This window comes from Abramis brama, assembly GCF_963993115.1.
Source record: "Abramis brama genome assembly, chromosome: 14".
Lineage (NCBI taxonomy): Eukaryota > Metazoa > Chordata > Actinopteri > Cypriniformes > Leuciscidae > Abramis > Abramis brama.
This window is the reverse complement of record NC_139976.1, coordinates 34,575,256-34,598,157: the sequence shown is the minus strand read 5'-3', so window position 1 is coordinate 34,598,157 and position 22,902 is coordinate 34,575,256. Positions and strand designations below refer to the sequence as shown.

Here is a 22,902-nt window from a genome sequence, read left to right as displayed (position 1 = left end):
TGTCCGGGAGAAAGCGGACGACTTGTGAAAGCAATTGATCAAATTTTGGCGCCGATATCCTAAAGTACTGGAAATGTCTCTTCTCGTCCAGGCTTCGCATGGGAAGCACCAGAGACACAAACTCCCCATCCTGATCTCTTCTTCAATTTAAAGGGCGAACATACCACCGCCTATCTCTGCGCTGCCTTTGTTGCCGCCGATGTAAAATCAGCAATAGGATGCACTCCTCTTCAATTGCCATTTTGATCTGAATACATCACGTGACCCGACTCTACTAATATCACCCGACTCTACTACCCCCTGTTGCGTGAGCAGTGAATTGCATTTCACGCATCGCCCGTGACGCTTGAATCTGCTTGCGTCCACTGTTTAGACTATGAAAGGGAGCGCGTCGCTTGCTCGTGTTGACTATGTAACGTCCCTTAGCCGCTGTTGTGATGTATTCATACTTAGCGGCAACAAGTATTTACTGACAGATACCTAACTTTAATTTATTTTTTTGCCAAACCGGACTTTTAGCCTTGTTCGGTGCATATGGTGCTTGGCGGGTGTTTATTTTTGACCCTGCATTAACCACAGGTTAAGTTAGCCAACACGGCTAATGTTAGTAACTTACATGTTCCAGTCGACGTCGAAAAAAACAGCATAACGGCCGTTAAAAGTTAACCAAACCGGCCAGGTTGCACGTGAATAAACATGTAAATGGTAGAGAAAAAAACAGACTTACTTGCGGTTTGGAAGTTCCCGGTGAACTGGACATTTTCGTCACGCCACCATGCCAGAGGCTTCAGAACTGACGGCGGGTTCCAGAAAAGTGACGTAGGCCTACTTCTTCAGTATGCCGATGTGCAAATTATATGCAAACTACGCTCTACTTACCCCTCGCCTCAGACCCCTCCTCTCTCCACGCCAAAACAGTGACCGAAAGTTGAAACTGAAAATCAGTGATACTGAAAAAAAACTGACATTGTAAAAAAAATCTGTCACTGAAAAAGAGTGACATGAAGAAAAAATCTGAAGGTTGTCATTGAAAAATACAAATAAATCCCAATAAAATAAAATAAGATTGTAAGATTTTAATTATTTTGTTTTTTCAGTGCCAATACTTGTTTCAATGACGATACTGTTTTCAATACAAATGTTTCAATGCCAATGTTTCCTTTTTCAGTTCTGCTTTTGTTTTCAATGCCAATTTTAGTTTTTGATGCCAAATTTTAAAGTCACCGTGATATCGCATAGTAGATGAGAGTGGCAATGATGGGACGCGCGTTTGTTTTCGTGGTGCAAAAGTTCCTGTGCATCTTTCCCCGCGATGCTGCCAGGGCTAGACTCTGGCTGCGGGCGGTTGGTTGGCCATCAACCACGGACACATCTAAACTATGTGTGTGTAGCAACCATTCCCATACACAAAAGAAATATATTTGAAATATATTTTCAAAATATATTTTTGGAATATATGCAAATATTTGAAATTGGCCCAATAAATATATTTTAGTTAAATATATGTATAAATATATTTTCATATATGTTTACATATATGTTTTAACTTTTGCAAATTGTTTAATTTGAAATATATTTTGAAATTTAAAAAGTTAACATTTTTCACAAACAACACATTTTCAATTTATTTTTTTAGATAGACCACTTCAGCTGTGGATGTGGGAATGGGAGAGCAGTGCTCTACCACTTCCCCCGCCCACATTTTTCCAACTGGTCGGGGATCGAACCAGCAACCATTGGGTTACAAGGCCGAAGCCCTTTAATAGTGTGTGTTTGCAGTGTTAGACACTGAGTTCTATCTATTGTTTAAGTGCACTTCACTGTTGGAGTGTCACTGTTATACTTGCATCATAAATATTGTGCATATTTTCAATATTTAAATGACTTCAGGAAAGATGTCAATAAAACAACAATAAATCTAATAATTGCACTTAGTGTTAGGTACGTGCCACCTAATATGGCCTAATAGTCCTAGGAAAGCAACTATCTGTCATTTTACATTGCAGTCATTTAAATGTAAGTACAGTATTTATTATAGTCAAAATACAGTGAAATATGGTAGCCTACTGTTGTGTATAGGGGAAAAGGTAGAGGAATTACTATGATCAAAATACATTTTCGACCCTTCTTTAGCAAGCTAAACATTTTATGACCATACATTTTGTCATATATTTTACATTACATGTTATAAATGTAAATATATTTCACACTTAACATCATATATTTTTTTTTATATTTCAGAATATACTTCAAAATGATAAATATAAGTGAACAACAATGCAAATATATTTCAATGTATTTGGAATATATGCCACATATATTTTTGACACTTTAAAATATATTTCAGTATTTTTTTCTTCTGTATGGGTTCAACTGGAGAATGGTGGATCTAGGTTATGTACGGAAGGTTTTTTTTTTTTTTAAGCGGAAAATGTATTATTTTCAAATATATGCATTTATAGTGTGTATATAAACAAATATATATTTTATAATGACATAATTATACATATGCATGTACATTTATATGTTTTAAATACAATTATGATTACTGTAGGCTAATATATGTAGCAGGGCATTCAGTTACTTTTGAAAGGACAAAAAAAGGTGTCAGTGTATTTCATTAGACTTTAACTATTTGTCAGCTATAAAAAAAAAAAGCTGGCGATGACAGTTATCCCCCCCTCCCCTCTCCCCTCTCCCCTCTCCCCTCTCCCCTGCCGTGCCACACCACGCCCCGCCCACTCCCCTCCCCTCCCACTCCCCTCCCCTCCCCTCCCCTCCCCTCCCCTCCCTTCCCTTCTTCTCACAGCCATCCACGCCCATTTAAGTTGCATTTTTCAAAAAGGTTTCGTGACCCTTTAAAAAGCAATTTCAAATATCTCCCTTTGCTTTGAACTTTGAGCATTGTAACTTTGCAGATATTGTTTATGCTCAAACAGCAACATTACACTAACTAAAGTTAAAAAAGCGAAATCATAATCAACCACCCCCTTTAACATTAAGTGACATGACATCTGACGCAATGCGTATGGCATGTCACTTGTCAGTACCGCCTCTTTAATGACGGAGTCCACAAGACTGAGGTAAGTTAACGAGGGAAGGGCATAAAAATAGTAAAACGCGTCAAACAGTTTAGAAATTCTCAACTATAAAATAAAATAAGGAGTGGAAAACGCAGTAGCCTATATAGCAGTGAGGTTCGGTTAATGACGTCTGGCATGCGTTTAGATTGTGCTGAAATTTCTTTTGGATAAATCGTATTGTTACACATTGCAGTTTTTATGTAGCCTATATTAAATATTGCAGTTTGGACGCTTCAGTTTTAATTAGGCTAATTATTTATTTGTACATTATAGCCTACTGGCTGCCATTTTCTAGCTAATAGCATTTTATTTTAAAATCCACAACCAGATATCTTCTAAAATCTCTTCTCAAATACTTCATTGTCTTTTTAATGACTATTTAAAGAGTCTGTAATCTGCAATATAGGTAAATTATTATTACACATTCTGTGCATTTAATAATAATTGTAAAAATGGTGGTGTTAAAAATAATTGTATTTTGACCATGTATTCTCATAAGCTTCATCTTTCTTGAATATGTGCTCATTTCCTTTTTATGACATTGTTGTTCCTCTTTAGTTACGTGCTTCCACCCCTTTTTATATCTATAAACTACATCTATAACTCATCTTCACTTTCATTTATTTCCTTGACTGTCCCACCTCATGCATCCTCCATATACACTTGACAGGTTATAATGGATCAGAACTTCTGTATCAGATTATGCATCTTTTGTGGTAAGATATTTATTTCTTCTATATCTTTTATTACTTATTTGTTATTTTTTAAACACCACTGCTACCTCAATAGCTGCCGATTTCCATTCTCTCTAAGTCTTCTTGTGTTACAAGTCTTAAACCTTTTTGTTCCCTTTTGTATGACTGAAAGCAGTGAGTGACAATAAGATTTTAACTAGTTACCTGATCTCACCAGGTAAAATTGGCTTTACATTCTCTTTATAGTCAATTTTTTTTATTTAAAGCTGTCAAATGCATTGCAATAATCATGTTGTACACAAATAGATGAATAAGTGATTTAAAAAGAAAATATATATCATGACCAGACATGATAGAATAGAATAGAATAGAATAGAATAGAATAGAATAGAATAGAATATACTTTATTGTCCCCTAGGGGAAATTTGTGATGATATGGATGAAGATGTAAAATGTCCTTTTAAGGCAAGACAATTTGCAATAAGTGTGAACTTCCTTCTTTTCATGCTCCTTTTATTCTGTCTCGTATGAGCTATCTGCTTTCACTCATCACACAGATTCAAAAAAACATCTATGAGAAAAAGCACTGCAAAAAAACAACTCATAAATGCATATGACAGCTTTTCACATATTTATATATTTGTATGAAAAACAAATGAAACCAAATAAGCTAAAGCTTTTGTCAGGCACAGTGACTATAGTCACAACGTAGCATTGAGGTCTTTCCTCTTTTTTTTTTTTTTTTTTTTTTAAATGTTTACAAAATATTTTGCCTCTATTAGTGCAACACAGTGAAATCACCATCAGCTGCTGAAATTTTTACTATAGCATTATAGTATTTTAGCATGGCTGCAACGGCAAATTTGCCAATCAGTAAACAGGGATGAAAATATAAATTTTATAAATTTTAATTATATCAAATTACAGTTTTTAGTTACTAATTCAGTCTTTTTTATCACTTCTGAACACTTTAGCATCTCAGTCGGTGATGGCTTTTAACATTGATCCCGTTACCTGGAAAATCTTCACTGCACCTTCACCTTCACAGAGCCAAAATGTTGCCTTTGGCTATAAGGTGATACAGAAAGCATCAAGGTGAGAGCAACATAACCACTGATAATGAAACCAAAAAAACCTGTATGGTTTGGAAAGCCAGTTCTCACCACCACATTGCATAGGTTTCTCCTCCATTGTTGATCAGCACTTACTTGTGATGATGAGAAGACTATGGAGAACATTTTTATAGCGCTGGTAAGTCCCGCCCCTTCCGCTAACCCCACTGGACCTCTAGGTTGAAAAATCGTCAATGCAAGTGAATGTGAGAAAATAATTATTTTCTGGTCTCGTTTGAATTTTGCGATGAATGTGAACATATGTTGTCTGTGAATTTTTAATATAATTTTTCGTGTGAAGAATGCTACAATTTAGCGGGTAGAAGTTTGATACGGTTAGACTTTGTGTGAGAGCACTTTGTGGACTACAACTAGTTTTTACATCAGACGGGAATCTAAAGAAAGAACAGCCCATTTGGTTTGAATGGTGACATTTGGGTACAAAACACACAGGCATCTCGATCTGTCTCCATAGATTATCGCAGCATTAGCACCGTGATTTGACAAGTGGAGGGAAAATGTGTTATGGGGTGACGTCACATAGGCGACATGTAGTCTTTCTCGTTATGTCTTTTCCACGACTGCTAGCCAAAGAATCATACAATATACTGTCAAACTCGTAACATGAAAAATTATATAAAAAATTCACAGACAACATATGTTCACATTCATGGCACAATTCAAACGGGACCAGAAAATAATTATTTTCTCACATTCACTTGCATTGACGATTTTTCAACCTAGAGGTCCAGTGGGGTTTTACGGATTGGCGGGACTTACCAGCTCTATAAGCATAAAGACTCCTTTACTCTGTTCATTAGCTTATTATGGCCACGAGCAGAACACTGGGACAGGAAGAGACTGGCTTACCAACATTAGTTAACAACCACAGTTGCTTTTGCTTTTACTTTGCCTTTAGGGGTATACTGTGGCACCTAGTTGCTTCTAATTCTTCTGTACCACCTTTTGAAGTCAGTCTAACTACAACAAGTATTTGAAACACGAGCAAACCAAACGGTCTTCTTTTTAAATGTTTACTTCCAAAACACTAAATTATACATAGACATGGTACGCACGGTCAAAAAACTGTGTTGCTTCCAACGTCTCTAACTTCAAAACCAAACTAACCACATCCAATCACTTATGTTATGACGTAGTGTTATTTGACTGGAAGCTCAAAATACTGAAATGTTATCAGATCTAAACATTACTAAATCATGCATTTTAAACCAATACATTTCTTATGAATTAGTTTTTTTTTTAAAAATCAGTAAAACTACTGTTTTTAAAATAAATTATTATTTCAGATGAACTAGTCCCTATGTGACTCTTACAGGGTAATTATGAAATAGACTACAATAGACTGACATGGAAAAATCAGATTATAGCTTTTGTGCTTCATTGCACATAGTGAATAATTTTACTGGTTATTGAAATGTTTATTTAAAATTTGTGTGACTTCTAAACAGTGGGCCAGTCCAAAAGTCCCATATGGTGTCTCTTTGAATGCAGCACCCCCTGTTGGCAATCACTGTATTTAGGGCATTATAGATTGAGATATGCCATGCTTTAATGGGTTGTAGACAGAGAAAGAACCAGAAGCATACAGTACTGTAAATATATCTATAAAACCTGCACACATAGTCATACGTGGACTGTGTTAAAAATGACAATCATATAACATTATTCAGACTATTTCTGCAGTATTATTTGTGAAGTATATACATTTTCTGTAAACATGGAATATTCAGATGACCTACTATATTTGCCAAATATGCCAAAGTAAAATTACCAGTAAGTTTACGGACATTTCCTTAAACCCAAAAAACAACACAATGCAGTGCAATGCGTAATTAAAATTATGAGTAAAACACTTGTGAAAAATCAATACAGAAAATTCCTTTATATTACTTCTGTTATGGAATTTACAGTTAAAGACCCAAGGACCAGATATGATTAATTAAGACCAGTAGTTAGAAGTGCAGTATATTTAAGACAAGAGTCAGAATTATAATAAATTGAAGAACATTTTTACTGAAAATAGTTTGCAGTTTCATCCGCAGAAGTCAGCTTCAGGATTTTGAGGATTCGCCACCTCATACCCCTGCTTATGAGGAGCTGATGGAGGTTGTGACTCGTGCTTCTAGGGGTTCTCCCTATGGTGGTGGACCCCGGGCAGGCTCTGGTTATGGAGCAACAAGTCTAGACTCTTCTACGAAAGGAGGCCGTAGAAAGGGTTCCTCCTCCCAGCAGGGAGTCAGGGTTTTACAGCCGTTACTTCATTGTTCCAAAGAAGGATGGAGGGTTGTGTCCTATTCTAGACCTGCGCCAACTAAACCGCAGGGTCCAGAAACTCAAGTTCAAGATGCTTACACTCAAACAGATCGTGTCACAAATTCAGTCCGATGACTGGTTTGTCACGATAGACTTGAAGGACGCGTACTTCCATGTAGCCATCCATCCTCATCACAGGAAGTTCCTGAGGTTCAGTTTCGGGGGCGAAGCGTACCAATATTGGGTTCTTCCTTTCGGCCTAGGTTTATCACACCGCACTTTCACGAAATGCAGCTCTGGCTCCACTGAGACTCCAGGGCATCCGCGTGTTGAATTACATTGACGTTTTGTTGATTAATGGCTAGCTCAATCCGAGCAAATGGCAGTTCGGCATTGAGATGTCTTTCTGTCCCACACGAGAGAGTTGAACGCCAAAAAGAGTGTGCTCCTTCCATCTCAGAGGACCACTTACCTTGGCGTAGTTTGGGATTCGACAACGATGCAGGAACAACTGTCCCCTGCAAGTATAGTATCAATCCTCTCAGCCGTGAATAGCTTAAAACTAGGTCAGTCACTCACTGTAAAACAGTTTCAGAGACGGTTGGATCTTATGGCAGCTGTGTCCAACGTAATTATTTTTGGCCTTCAGTACATGAAACCCCTGCTGTGGTGGCTCAGAACCAAGGAGTTTTCTCTGAGGGGAAATCCGTTTTGCATGATCAAGGTCACGCCTACGTGCCTTACTCATGTGGAAGAAGCTTTGGTTACACTCAAGGCCCAGTGCTGGGGGCTCCTTGTTGTCGAGTTACGCTAACGACGGATGCTTCCCTCACAGGTTTGGGGGGGCGATCATGAGTGGTCGCTCGGCGAATGGTCTGTGGGAGGACCATCTACTTTCTGGGCACATAAATTGGATAGAAATGATGGTGGTGTTTCAGCCTCTCAAACACTTCCTCCCAGACCTAAGGGACCATCATGTGCTTGTCCCCACGGACAACACTTCGGTGGTCTCTTACATCAACCATCAAGAGGGGTCTGATGTCACATCACCTATGCAAGCTGACCCATCAGATCCTCCTATGGGCCTAGGGGAAATTACTGTCTCTCAGGGCAGTATATATTCCGGGGCACCAAAACCAGGGAGCGGATATCCTTTCAAAACAGGGGCTGAGGCCCAGGGAATAGAGACTTCACCCTGAGGCGGTGAAACTCCTATGGGTGAAATTCGGTCAAGCACAAGGTTGACCTATGGCTCAGAAACTTGCATCTTCAGAGACCACTTAATGTCCCATGTGGTTCTCCCTCTCCTCCCAGCCCAAGTGGAGCTGGATGCGATGGTTCAGGAATGGCCGAAGCTATACCTGTACGCATTTCCCCCGATATCTTTGCTCCCGGGGGTTCTGGATAGGACCTTTTATGTTCGTAGCCCCGTAATGGCCGGCCAGAGACTGGTTCTCGGACCTGGTGTCCCTTCTAGACGGCTCTCAGATGGAGATTCCTATCAGGGGGAACCTATTGTCCCAAGCAGGGGGCACGATTTATCACCCTCGACCATAGCAGTTTCACGCTGAGGGGGCACAGCTCATAGAATTAGGTCTGTCGACCCTCCGTTAGAAGACTGTATGCACTGAAATGGAAACTGTTCTCTGCTTGGTGCGGAGAATGGCAACTGAATCCTGTTAACTGCCCTGTTGGTACAGTACTAAATTATTTGCAAGAGCGTTTCTCTGCTGGATTATCTCCCTCCACCTTAAAGGTGTATGTGGCGGCTATATCTGCTTACCACACACCTTTGGGTGGTGCATCTTTGGATAGAGATTCTCTTATTACTTGTTTTCTCCGTGGCACTCTTGAGGCTGAGGCCTGCATCGCGCACTGGGGCACTGGCTTGAGATTTGGCCATTGTACTGGAAGGCCTGACTTTAGCTCCCTTCGAGCCTATTGAAGAGGTTTCAGAAAAAATCCTCTCTCTAAAGACTTTATTTCTCCTTGCTATTTCTTCCATAAAGAGAATTGGAGATTTCCAAGCTCTGTCGGTTGCTCCTTTGTGCCTGGAATTTGCACCTGGTATGGTGAAAGGCTTCCTTCACCCTAGGCCGGGTTGTGTCCCTAAAGTCCTTACTAATTTTGCGGGTCCCATTATGCTGCAGGCCTTCTGTCCTCCACCTTTCTTAACATCAGATCAGGAAAAACTCAATCTGCTATGCCCTGTTCAGGCTTTGGATGCCTATGTTCACAGAGCTGCCCTGTGGCGAAAGTCGGATCAACTATTTGTCACCTAGAAAAGGGTACCCTGCATCTAAGCAGAGAATGAGCAAGTGGGTGGTTGAGGCTATCTCACTTGCTTATGAAGTGACTGGTCAGCCTTCACCTATGGTTGTCCAGGCCCATTCTACCAGGAGGATTGCTGCCTCTAAAGCTCTGTTATCGGGTGTTTCCCTTCTTGACATTTGTGATGCGGCAGGCTGGTCCTCACCACACACATTTGTGAGATTTTATAACCTGGATTTAGGCTCCACTCTGGGGTCTAGGGTGCTTGTATCTTAGTATGCGCTATGATTTCATACAGACAGGCATTGGTTATTATGGCTTCGTGGGTATAGTGTTCCCACCGCGTCTCGACGCAGCTCGAGTTCCCCATCCAAGTTATTTGACATATTAGATTTTTTTTTTTTAAAGTAACTCAATAGTCAATGGCTTTGAGCCAGGAACTACAGGAGCAGCTCCAAGCCGAGGAGCACACCGCTATTGATCTTAGCCGCCTGTGAGCAAACCAAAAGGAATACTAGGAGGACAATTAAACATCCGCAGTCTAATCTCCAAAAGGGATCAGATCTCAGCACTTCTCCTGGACTCCAACTTGGACTACATTTGTTTGACGGAAACCTGGCTGCACAACAATATTTCAACAAATATGATCGACGTTTCTGGATATCAATGCTACAGAAAGGACAGAAACTCTGGGAAGGGGGGAGGTGTGTTAATCTACATCAGAGATATATTTAAATGTCACGTAGTAGAACTTAACACCCCCCTCGAATGCCTTGCTCTTAATGTAACTCTATCAACATCAATGAACTTTAATATTGTAGTCCTCTATAACCCACCTTCTCATAATGTGTCTTTTTATGATGAGCTGAATAAGGCAGCGAAACAGCTTGAGGTTCATAGAGAGACAATATGGTATGGTGACTTCAATATCAATTGGTCTGATAAGGTTTGTAGACTAAAATTAAAAACTATTATGACTAAAGGGCCTACGAGGATTACTCGGCAAACAAAAACGCTCATTGACATGGCTTTTACTAATAGACCAGAGCGTATTACTAGGACCTATAATCTGATAACTGGACTCTCAGACCACAACATGACCCTGACAGTTAGAAAACTCACTAAAAAGAGACTGCAATATTTTGGTAAACCTGATAATAATAATAATAATATAAGATTAGTTATCCCTAAATCCAAAACTGTGCAGTTTGAAAAGGAACTAAAGAACTGTAATTGGGAACAAATTATGGCCATGGAGGATGTGGATGAATGTTGCAATTCTATGACAGCAGCTATCTCAGGGTTAATAGAAAAAATTAGAAAGCAAAAGAAATACAAACAAAATAATAATACCCTTCCGTGGCTAAATAATGACATGAAAAAGTTAATGAAGATGAGAGATATGGCCCTAAAGAAATCTTTAAGCTCAAAGCTTAATATTGATATCTTAACTTACAAAAGCTTAAGAAATAAAGTGGTCCTTGAATTACGAGAAGCGAAAGCATCTTATTATACTAAACTTATAGGAAATGCAAAGGGAAACAATAATTCTCTCTGGAAATACTTAAATAACTTGACTAATAAAACAACTAAACACAAAGGAATTCGGGGACTTACTCTAGATGGAAAAAATATGAATGACGCTGCCATAATGGCAAACGAATTTAACTCATATTTTGTGCAATCAGTAGAAGACTTGTGTAAAGATTTTTCAACAACTGAAAACTTAAATTGTCCAGCTCCTTCTGCTTCTGCAGATTGTTTCTACATCCAAACAGTTGATGAAACAAAAGTGGCATCAATTATTGCAAAATTATTTAATTCTAAATCAAATGACATTTTTAATATTGATTGTTGCTTTCTTAAAAAATACAGCAGTGTCCTGAGAAGACCATTGACACATCTAGTTAATCTGTCAATAAGAACGTGTAAATTTCCCTCAGACTGGAAAAAGGCCGTCATCATACCAATATTCAAAGCAGGAAGTTTGGACAGTATGTGCAATTATCGGCCCATATCCATTTAGCCTATTTTATCAAAAGTACTTGAGAAAGTAGTAGCTGCTAGTGTTGGGCGATATGTTCCATTTTCATATCGTCCTATCGTCAGCCTGTGAGATCGGCGATACACGATATTATCGTGAGGGGGGCGGGGCTTACTTATTTGATTATTAACTTGCTTATTTACTCGTTAATTTGCTTGTTTTATTAGTTCGTTTTATATATGAGAATTGTTTTCTATTTTGCTAGCAAAGGTGGAGTGTTTATTAATAGGCTAAATCAGGTTATTTCCCGGTATAGTGAGGTAAAAAAAAAAGATCCTATAATCTTGTATCTGACTCAGAGTATTTCAACATGTCAGCGGGAAATTTACGGACACATTATCCTCTCATGCCGTTACAGATGCAGCATTTTGACTGTACTTCTGCACGAGATGGGAACACGTTTTAATAATTTCTTAGGTCAAGAAAGAGTCGGAGTTTGTGATATATGTCCTCTACCAGTGCTCTCTTTGTCTGGATGCACTTCGCATATCGCACTTCAATAAGCCCAAAGAACGCGGGTTAATGTGTTTTAAATGCCGGGAGAAATCAAAGGCAAAAATCTAAAAGTCGATCGGTTATAGCCTACTTAAACTTATGACTTGACTCTGATAAAGGAAAACAGGTTAATGTGTTTACATGACATGCATTGTCAGTTTATTCAGCATAATCAAGTTAATAACGTGCATGTAAACGCGCTCATTCCCTGAAAGTGAAAGCAGAAACGGACTGAGCTTTCGCTGCATTAACGGCGCGTTCTCTCTGAGACGACGGTGGATATAACGGTATAGCAACTATCTTAATTTACTGGCTTAATATTTCTCTTGTGGACTTACATTATTGACAGTGAAACAATTAGAAGAATATTACTTGTTAAACAAGTGTTTTAAGTTGTTTTTGATTTTCACAGATGGCAGAGTTGTGCTGCGTTCGTGAACTAAAGACTGTTATTAGGCCTATATAATTTTAGTGATATTATTATTATCATTAATATTTTGTAATTGTATTGTTTTTAGTGTAATTAGTGTCATTAAATGTTTTGTTAATGTGCTATGGAAACAAAATACTGACGAACAACGATGCCGTCTTCATCTTGGCTCTGTATAAGAATGATGCGTCTGTTAAAACAAGCACTCTTGACAATTTGTGAATGGATCTCATACGCGCGTCGGTGATGTCGCAAGTGTGGTTATGGTGATGTCGTTATGAATTTAGGCAAGGCAAATTAATTGTAGTTCCTAATTAATTTAATAACAATACTAGCTTCATAATAATAATAATGATTTAATACATTAATGGGAAAACTAGCTAATTATCGTATTGATATCGTCAAAGGCATCTGCCAGCAGCGATATCTCTGACTATCATCGATACACGATACTATCGTCTATCGGCACAACCCTAGTAGCTGCACAATTGATTGACCACTTGGAAACCAATCAGCTCCTCCACCCACAGCAGTTTGGTTTTAGACCGGGTTATTCAACCGAAATTGCAAACTGCTGTTTGATTTAAAATCTAAAACAGTCCATGGACAGGAGTCAGGTGGTAGGAGGTTTTTAGATCTAAAGAAGGCTTTCGAAACGGTCAGTCATAGCCTACTACTATCCAAGATGACATCCTTTAACTTTTCTGCTGAGACAGTTAGCTGGTTCACATCTTATCTTCAAGACAGACATCAGTGTGTTAACCCTCTGAGGTCTGAGCTGTTTTCTGGGCCCTGGAGGTGTTCTGACATGCTCTGACATTTCTGGTTATATCTGTTACTTGTGACATTTTCATGGCTAAAGTCTAATTACACTGTATTCAGCACAAACTCTGCTACAATAATATATCAACAGCATGTATGTAAAAGTTTGTAGTTTTGAGATAATGACATTTATGCGTGGTTTTTGAAAATACAAAAAAAAATTCTCACTGAAATAAGGCCATGAAACCCATACTGATTATTTCTTCACAAGACTTTTGGAAATTGTATGACGTAGCCTAGAATATTTGCTGCAAAACTATGTGAAAATCACCCTGACTGCTCATTCAGATAAGACAATATATTGATTTAAAATTTTTACGACGTGTTTTGTGTGAAAAAGCCTTATGCGAGAGCTCATTAATATGTAAGCTTTTCTCACCTGAGAAAGACAAAGAACCTCCCCTAACGGCCCTATTAGGAGCTATCAGGCCCCTATCATTCTGAGCAACCTTGCACAATACTGTAAATGAGGAGATTTAAAAAAGAATGGCTTTTAAATTGTTTGGATTTATTTACAACACAACATAATCCAAAGATACACAACAAATGCCAAAAAAGCTCTTCAAAGACAGAGACCTTTGTGCCATTCCTAAAAACACTGTACATACCTTTCATTTCCAAGATTTTCACTTTACCATGTTCACGTACTGAGACTCATGTGAATGTTGAAGTCCTCAGTGGCATCTGGGACCTGAAAAAAAAAAGTGAACATACTGATATCAAGAGAAAGGCCTGCACGATTTTGGAAATAAATATTAGATTTTTCTGGTTAAAATTGCTTTTTAAAATTCCTTTTTAAAATTCACAGAATACACACACACACACACACGTTTCCAACGATATATAATATAATGAACACCAGGTTTGTTGTGCCTTGTAGGCATAAGGTATATGCGCAGTGCGGATAAAATAATAATAACAATAAATAACCTATAGCAGCCTATAAATCTTCCAAAAGATTTCAGTAACAACTAAGCTAGAGCAAAATATATTGATTATCATGTTACTTCAAATGTTTCCATCCGTTATGATGATATGAAATGAGATAATAATAAAAACATGAAGCCGTTTGGTGCGTTTTGCTTTCATCCAAAATATGATACATTCAAACGCGATCGCTTGCAAAATATGATACATTCAAACGCGATCACGCTCAAATATAAAACATTATGGTTACCTTAAACATATATATGTTTGAGCAGATATCCACAAACACAGTAAACACGGGTCTAAATATTATAATATTCCCCATATATCTAGCAACAGTTCAACTGCAACGTGACATTTATGCAACAATAACAAACTAGGCTATGTAAGAATTTCTTACCTTATCTTTCTTGTCTTCAGATCGCGTTCTTCTTCTTCTGAGGTAGCCTAAATCCAATGTAAGCTCAGGCACGTCTTTCAAACTCGACGAAAAGTGAAGTGAAGTGTTTTGTTGTTGAGGTAACGAGCGCGTTCGCGTTCCATGTGGAGATTTGCATGTGAATATCTTTTGCGCGAGTAGGCGTGGCCAAATTAACTGTAATGAGCAAGCGTTTGAGAAGCTGGACATCTTGTTGGTTTTATACAAATTACGTAAACAGAGAATATTTGTTTTCGTTTTGAATCCGATTATTTAAAAGTACACACTTAAATGTTTATAAAGGTATATGGCTCATAAATGTGTGACAAGTATTCGCTGAGTTTTGTTTCAGTTTATAGACGTGCTCAAGAAAAAAAAGTTCACCGCGACAGAGAGGCAGAATGCACACCCTGTTTATTTTCTTTATTTTACAAAAGCACAATGTTTTGATTTGATTGTAAGTGGACACATACAAAAGGAGAAATATCACAGATTCTTTTTTTATATTTCTTTTTTCTGTATGACCATAAATGATGGAGTAATTTAAGTTTATAGTGCTACAATGTGGAGAAAATCCGGCAAAACGCGCCCGCGCGTTTGTCGACCTCAGAGGGTTAAAGTTGGTCAGGATAAGTCACCACTCTTACGCATTCAAAGGGGCATACCACAGGGCTCTATACTGGGACCTTTGATGTTTAGTCTTTTTATAAATGATTTGCCACAAATCTGTCCAGATGTAAATTGCCAACTTTATGCGGACGATGCTGTTTTTTATGCACCCGCTAAGTCACCAGAACAGTCATCGGAGGTTTTGACCACTTGTATGGCTGAGGTCAGTCAATGGCTCATACAAAATCAGTTGGTGCTAAATTCAACTAAAACTGTAGCAATGTGTTTTTCTATTAAAAGACAAGATGTGGAACAAAATTTTCAGATTAATTTGCAAGATATAACTATAAAATTGGTAACAGATTTTAAATACCTTGGATTGATTCTTGACCCCCAATTAAAATTTGACAAACTTCTTAAGAAAATCTCAAAAACTATACAAAGCAACCTAAACTGTTTCAAACTAATTAGACAATACATTCCAAACCAGGCCGCCCTCCTGTACATGCACGCTATGATATTCTCTCATATATCAAACTGCATGACAGCATGGGCACAGGCCACGCTCTCAGTAACTAAACACATCAGGTCATTATACAATCAAACTATAAAGATTATGGACAAGAAGCCAATCCGCTACCATCACTGCAATATTCTCCAGAAGTATAAATTGTTAAGCTTTGAAAGCTTTAGTGATTTATGTTTTTTCAAACTAACTTTCAAATGTCTCAATAATATAGCACCTGAGCCACTCAGTTCATTTATGCAGAGACAAAGCATCAACAGAGTCACCAGAGGCTCTATCAATAACAACTGTATAGTTCCGTACCGTAAGACTTAATTTGGTCAGTCTGCTTTTTCATATAAAAGTGCAAAGTTGTGGAACTCATTACCCACTGAACTTAAAACCATGACTGAGCTTAAAATGTTCACTTCTCGAGTTAAGTCTTGGATGAAATCGAAACAGGAATGTACCCATTTGTAAATAGCTAGTTTGTGTATGTAAGTGATTTATATGGTGTGTCTATAGATACGTTTTTAGGATGAAATAGAAAATGTTGTAGTTTAAAGGCCCAACCATGGACTGGAGTTGAAAATTAGCACTAGCTATAAACTCTTTTTGCATAGCATCAGTTACAAACTTGTTTTGTACTATGTTTAATTGCAATGTCCATGTCAAATAAATGAATAAATAAATAAATAAAGTTACTTTCCCAGGTAATTAGTTACTTGCATAATGATGTTTACTCAGTTACTATATGTGAGAAGTAACTAGTAACTATAACATCTCGTTTACATATGGTAACCCTCGTTCCCTGAAGGAGGGAACGGAGACGTACGTCGTGACCGACGGATAGGAATCTCGCTAGAGAGCCCAATCTACTTCTAGTGAAACTAAACAAGCCAATGCACATTGGCGTACAATCATTTGCATCAGCTGTTCAGCCACGCAGCGCGGGTATATAACGAGCAGCAGGTGCGATTGCACTTCAGTTTTTTGCTCAGGAGCCGAGCCGATGAGCTGGCTGCCCCGGCGGGTCGCAGCAGATGTGGCGACTGTACTTACATCTCCGTTCAGGGGATATACACCTCGTCGTGTGATGATGGCGATCGGCGGTGCTGCTGCTGATGTGGTGCTGATGTTTTTGCGCGTGCAGATACGTTATTTCAAATGGCGCGCGGCAAGCGCGCTCATAATAGAAGCGGCGCGCTCGCTTTTCCATGCGCGTTCATGGATGCATAGCAACGACAGACGCCACGGGAGTACAAACGCTTGTGCGAACTGCGCTCTCCATGACGACGAGGAAGTGTGACATAGGCCTATTAATTGATTTCTAGCCCTTGCATTAGCTTTACTACTAGATATATTTATGGAGATGAGAAATAAAAAGCTGTCATTAATATCAGTCCGTCAGAAAAGCAGTTCTAGTCTTATTCTTGGCTGGATAACTCTTAGCAGGTTTAAAAAGCCCTTTTAAAGTTAAATATGAATACAGTTTTGGATTAAATAAAAGTATAGTCAAGTCAAATAAAACATATTTTATCTCCTGTATAGTTTGGTAATGCTACAATAAGATACCATTCATTAACATCACTTAATGCGTTATCTAACATAACACATTGAGTGAACAATATATTTTTACAACATTAATTAATGTTTGTGAATGTTATTTAATACAAACACTTGATTGGTCATGTTTGTTCACTTCATTCATTGTGCATTAAATAATGTTAACAGAAATAATGTTAACTTTTGATTTTAAAAATGTATTTTTAAATTAACCCCTAAAGGAGAATAATTGCGACAGTATATAACTATTGTTTTTTTGTTAGGTCATTTTATCTAATGTTATCTAACAAATGGAATCTTATTGTAAAGTGTTTTTAATACTACAGTTTCCATCTTTGTAACTGTGATATACACTTTAATATAATTATGTAAATTTAATCTAAATTAAGCTTTGGTACCGAAATTGGTACCGAGAACCGTGGATTTTCACTGGTATCGGTACCGAATACTGAAATTTTGGTACCGTGACAACACTAATAGACACCCATGTTAAAGTTAGCTTAAATGCTTACTAGTCCTGCAAGTCTCATTATAATGGCTAATTTTTCTTATGGGATAGCTATATATGTTAGACTTGAGTTGCATATTCTTGTATATGTATATATGGGCAGTTTGTAATGCCATATTGTTATGTTTCTACAGTTTTACAAAATTGGAAAGATCCTTACTAAAGGCCTCTCTCTACTCCGGTTTCCTGGGTCTTTATTTCATGGATCTTATGTTAGCTATCTGCTACGCTAACCTGTCAAAGCAAGAGCAGAATACCGACAAATAGGAATCCCTACCAAAGCGCCACAGCTGTTGCACCAAATCCAGCGCCCTGTGTAAGCCTCTACCCCTTTTTGCCTGGAAGGACGATAGGAGAGGGCTTACACAGAGTGTATCTGTCACTGTTGTTCTGTGATAACCCATACAGTGAGATAATTGGATAACACTGGGAAAGCGTGCCCTTCTGTGGTAGGGGGAATGCTGCGGAAGCCACATTCTTCGAAGGAGTTATGTGGAAAAATATATATATAGGCTAGCCCGAAGGTTGTACTGCATATTGGGTGACTTAGCCCAAGGGAAAGACACAGGCTTCGATTAGGGGCAGCCGTGGAAGAATACACATATGGTATCCCCGTAGGGTCACACATATGGAACCCAGCCTAAACCAGGTTCTCAAGGATTCAGCAGATAAAGGCCTGGCACCGGACGCTCCGCCATGTCCGGGCCAAGGGTGTTGGAGGGCTCCCAGGTTTTTCACTCTGCAGAAATAGGGAGCACAGTAGGATGCAGCAAGCCGACAGAGCCGGGCCTCTCAGTGCTTCTACCAGTTTAGGGTGAGAACATGGGAGGAGACCGACTCTACACGTGGGCAATAAAATCTAGCGAATGTGTTAGGTGTCGCCCAGCCTGCAGCTCTACAGATATCTGTTAGCGAGGAGCCACGTGCCAGAGCCCAGGAGGATGCAATGCCTCTCGTGGAGTGAGCATGCAACCTGAGCAGGCAGGGCACGCCTTGTGCTTAGTAAGCCAAGGCGATGGCATCCACTATCCAGTGGGCTATCCTCTGCTTGGAGACAGCCTTTCCCTTCTGCTGGCCTCCGTAAATGACAAAGAGCTGGTCTGAGGTCCTGAGACTGAGTTCTGTCTATGTACATTTGCAGGGCACGAACGGGACTGAGCAAAGCCAGATCTGGGTCTCGCTCCTCCAGGGGCAGTGCTTGCAGGTTCACTACCTGATCTCTGAAGGGAGTGGTAGGAACCTTGGGCACATAGCCAGTCTCATTACAACATGGTTGTCACCTGGCCCGAACTCTAGGCTCGATACCATCTTGATAGAGGCCAGTGCAATCAGTAGAAAAATCTTTAAGGAGAGAAGCTTTAAGTCTGCTGATTGCAAAGGCTCAAAGGGAACATCCTGAAGTGCTCGAAGCACCAGGGAAAGGTCCCAAGAGGGTATGGTGGGGGGGTCGAGGAGGGTTTAACTGTCTCGCCCCCCTAAGGAACCTGACGACCAGGTCGTGCTTCCCTGATTTGCCATCTATGTGGTCGTGATATGCTGAAATAGCAGCAGCATGTACTTTGAAGGTGGAGGGAGACAGCCTTCGCTCCAACCTTTGCTGCAAGAAGGAAAGCACGGACCTTATCGAACATCTTCGGGGGTCCTCTTGGCGAGAAGAACACCACTCGACGAACTGGTTACACTTCAAGGAGTACGCACGTCTCTTAGACGGCGCTTGCGCAGAAGTGATGGTGTTAAGTACCTTTGAGGGTAAGTCACCTAGAACCTCCGCGTCCCGTCCAGGGACCAGACATAGAGTTTCCAGAAGTCCGGATGAGGGTGCCATAGGGTGCCCCGTCTCTGAGTCAGAAGGTCCTTCCTCAGAGGATTCCTGTAGCGGCCTCTTTAAGCGGCTCAGAGCGAGACGTATTGTTAGCAACTCGAGGCAATTGATGTGCCAATGCAGTTGAGGGCCCGTCCACACCCCTGATACTGCATGCGGACCCTGAAGCAGTCTCATATGGAGCAGCCCGAGCGGAGTTACCGCTGCTGCCGCTGCCATATGCCCCAGGAGCCTCTGAAAGAATTTCAGTGGGACTGCCATCCTCTTAGTATTCTCTTCTTCATAGAAGAGGTGGATGAGAGTGGTGAGGATTCTCTCCTCCCACTACTCTCCGGGCCCTCTTCAGACCCAGGAATAGAGGAACTGCTCTTTTCTTTTTCTTTTTTTTTGAGAATTTGTGTACCACTGTGACTCCAGTGGTGGAACAGAATTTAAACTCAAAGATTTGTTTCCTGGCCCTCCACCGGGAGAGAGCAGCTCCACCCATCTCAGGGGTGATTGTTTCACCGACCACTTAAACAGCGGCTGAGACGGGCGGTGTCATCCTGCCGGAGTTGTTTTTTAATTTTTTTTTTTTCAGGGTATGACACCCTTGGCGACGTGTAGACTGAGGGACGGCCCACGAGGCACTCTGGTGGTACGTCGGGGGAGGCGCTCAGTCTGCTGCTGACTGCAGATAGCTGCTGGGCCAGTTCTTAACAGTGTCGCCGAAAAGGCCACCTTGTGAGATGGGAGCATCGAGAAAGCGTACTTTGACGACCTCTCGCACCTCTGCAAGAACTGCCAGGGGCGCTTCTGGACCACCAAGGTGGACATCGTCTGACCGAGGACCTGTGCTGTGACTTCAGCACGGTCAGTTGACAAGCGCAGCTCAACCCCGGCTCAGAACTACCCTCGTGCAATAAGAGTGCCTTGGCCTTGCATGCAGGGCAGAGGTGGCCTGCCAGAGGCACAGCCACCCCACCATCGAGGGTAGTGAGAGAGGTGAAACCTTATGCAGAATTGGGCACTTTTGGCGTTCCATATTTTGGCTCCCATATAGCTCCATACTGCTAAGTTTTCAATGCACATTCGAGAAAGACCTGGGAAAACATGGCTGTCAGCTCTGAAATTGATTCTGCATAAGCACATACACTATTACAGTGGGAACTCAGCATCATCCTCATTTCCAGAACAAAACAGCCCCTCTCTCCGATGCAGCAATCGACATATGCCCTCAGCTGGAGCCCTGAATGAAACGCTAGGTTCCCCCATTTTTGTTTTCTTTTTTTCTTTTTTTTTTCTTTTTGAAGAACCAGCAATTCCATCCAGAAGCTGCACAACTTGTGATGCGCTAGAGAGGGAGGGGCCCTAGGGGGTTGGTTCCCCGAAGGAGAAACCCTCAGCTCTCAAATCACCCAAGCTATTCTACTGAAGTAGACCTCTCCTGGTGACCACCAGGGAGGGCACTACAACAGAGAATAGACAAGGGGACCGCACACCTAGAGCGCCGAGCGAGCGCTGGGTTGCCGTGACAACCCGTGCTGCAGCCCGGCAGCTCTCCGGCACACGACACACTGAGGAGTGAGAGAGCTGTCGGGTTTTGCCCGGCAGAAGCTCTCGTTGATCTCCACGGTCTCCCAGAGTGTCAAGCAGACCTGCAGCTGTGCTTTTACACACAAGCTGCGGCTGGTCAACAACAGAGGGGACTCAAGCCTTCTGGAGAAAGAAGAGTCAACCGGCGTGCCGACGTGGTCATGTTCCCGTACGAAAACATGAACCACCCACGAACACAGCCTCACATGTTTCCCAGGCATGCGAGACCGTAATCGTGGTCATCAGTGAGGACAGGAAACGACCGCATCCAGAAACACACGGGTTGAATGTCATCTTTAGAAAGACGCAACTCACACCCATGTAAGCTCTTTCGGGGGAATGCTCTCCTTGGTACTGAAGCACGCAGGGGAACAGTCACAGTGAATACAGACAGGAAATGTGCAACCTGTTGTGCGCTATCTCTCTTCTCTGCGGTCTTACCAGCCGTAAGAACAGCTATTCAGCGCGCGCTCTTGGCGTACCATTACCAGCTGTGGAAACAGCCTTTTTGTTTTGCTCAGTAACACAAAAACAAAAAGACAGAAAGAAAGAAAGTCGACCAGACACAACAGATTCTCCTGAAGAGCTTGCTCGTTGTTTGATCACTCAGTAGATTAACCCTCTGGGGTCTAAGGTGTTTTTTGGGGTCCTTGAGATGTTTTGACATGCCCTGACATTTGTGCTTTTTTCAGTTGCTTTTAAACATATTAATGGCAAAGGTGTAATTACACTCTTTTTACCACAAACAGGGCTACCATAATATGTGAGCAACATGTATGTACATAATTATATTTTTGAGAGAATAATGTTTATACATGGTTATTGAAAAAACTAAAAATTAAAGTTTCTGAAATAAGGCCACAAAACACATACTAAATATGTGTCCACAATACTTTTGACTAATGGATGTTGTCGCCTAGAGTTTTCGCTTCAAATGATTTGAAAATCATCCTGCCTACTCCTTCACATATAACAATACATTGATTTAAACTTTGTAAGACACGTTTTGTTTGGAAAGGCAATATGCATGGGGGCGTGAATGATCATGAATAATGCTCTGATTCACACCTGAGAAGACAATGACCTGCATAATGAGCTACATAATGAGCCTGTCATTCAGGTGTGTCACTAAGAGGGTATACCATAATAAATAAGGTAAACATTTCTAGTAACTATGCAGTTAATTCTCATACTATATTTTCAGAAAGTTTTGGAATATGTATCCTCTCCCCAAATGTGTCAATAATAAAAAACAATAATAAATAATTTAATGAGAAGGCTTATAATGACCTATTAAGATGTTGCTTACATCTACCTTGTAAATATATTTTTTGCTATTTTATTAAAACGTTTTCACATGTAAATCAACAACAATTACAATTTTAACAATATTTCAAGTGTAATCTTTCTTTGTAAAAAAGTAGAAATTTTATCATACGTATTTAAAAGTTAAGGATTCATTAGTTTGAATATTGGAAAAGACACTATAATAACATCTTAGTAGATAATTCAATATACCTACTTTATTTTTGACAAAACATCACCTACTATATATTTAACATATGAGCAGAAATTGGCGAGCAAAAGCTTATTTGATGAGACAGTAGTCTTTTTTACAGTATGAACTTTATAATCTATCCAGAACTAATCAACGAAATCTTGTCTAAACATTCATATTTCGTCTGTAACATATCGTTTTTATGATATATTAGCATATAAATGTTAATTTGCAGTTTAATACGTTGC

General features: G+C 40.0%; 1 protein-coding gene across 2 annotated transcripts in view; it reads left to right on the top strand.

Moving 5' to 3' along the window:
* The window catches only part of LOC311096687 (integrin alpha-X-like), a 569,425-nt gene that overhangs the window by 519,737 nt on the left and 26,786 nt on the right, over window positions 1-22,902 (top strand). The window contains exons 2-4 of one of the 2 annotated variants that reach the window (XM_084135994.1): window positions 3,070-3,083; window positions 3,754-3,799; window positions 4,753-4,873. In XM_084135994.1, coding sequence (XP_083992120.1) covers window positions 3,760-3,799; window positions 4,753-4,873 — 161 coding nt within the window. In that variant the 5' untranslated portion in view covers window positions 3,070-3,083; window positions 3,754-3,759. Of the gene's footprint in view, window positions 1-3,064; window positions 3,084-3,753; window positions 3,800-4,752; window positions 4,874-22,902 lie in introns of those variants that run through there. The other variant, XM_084135993.1, reaches the window with a different exon arrangement.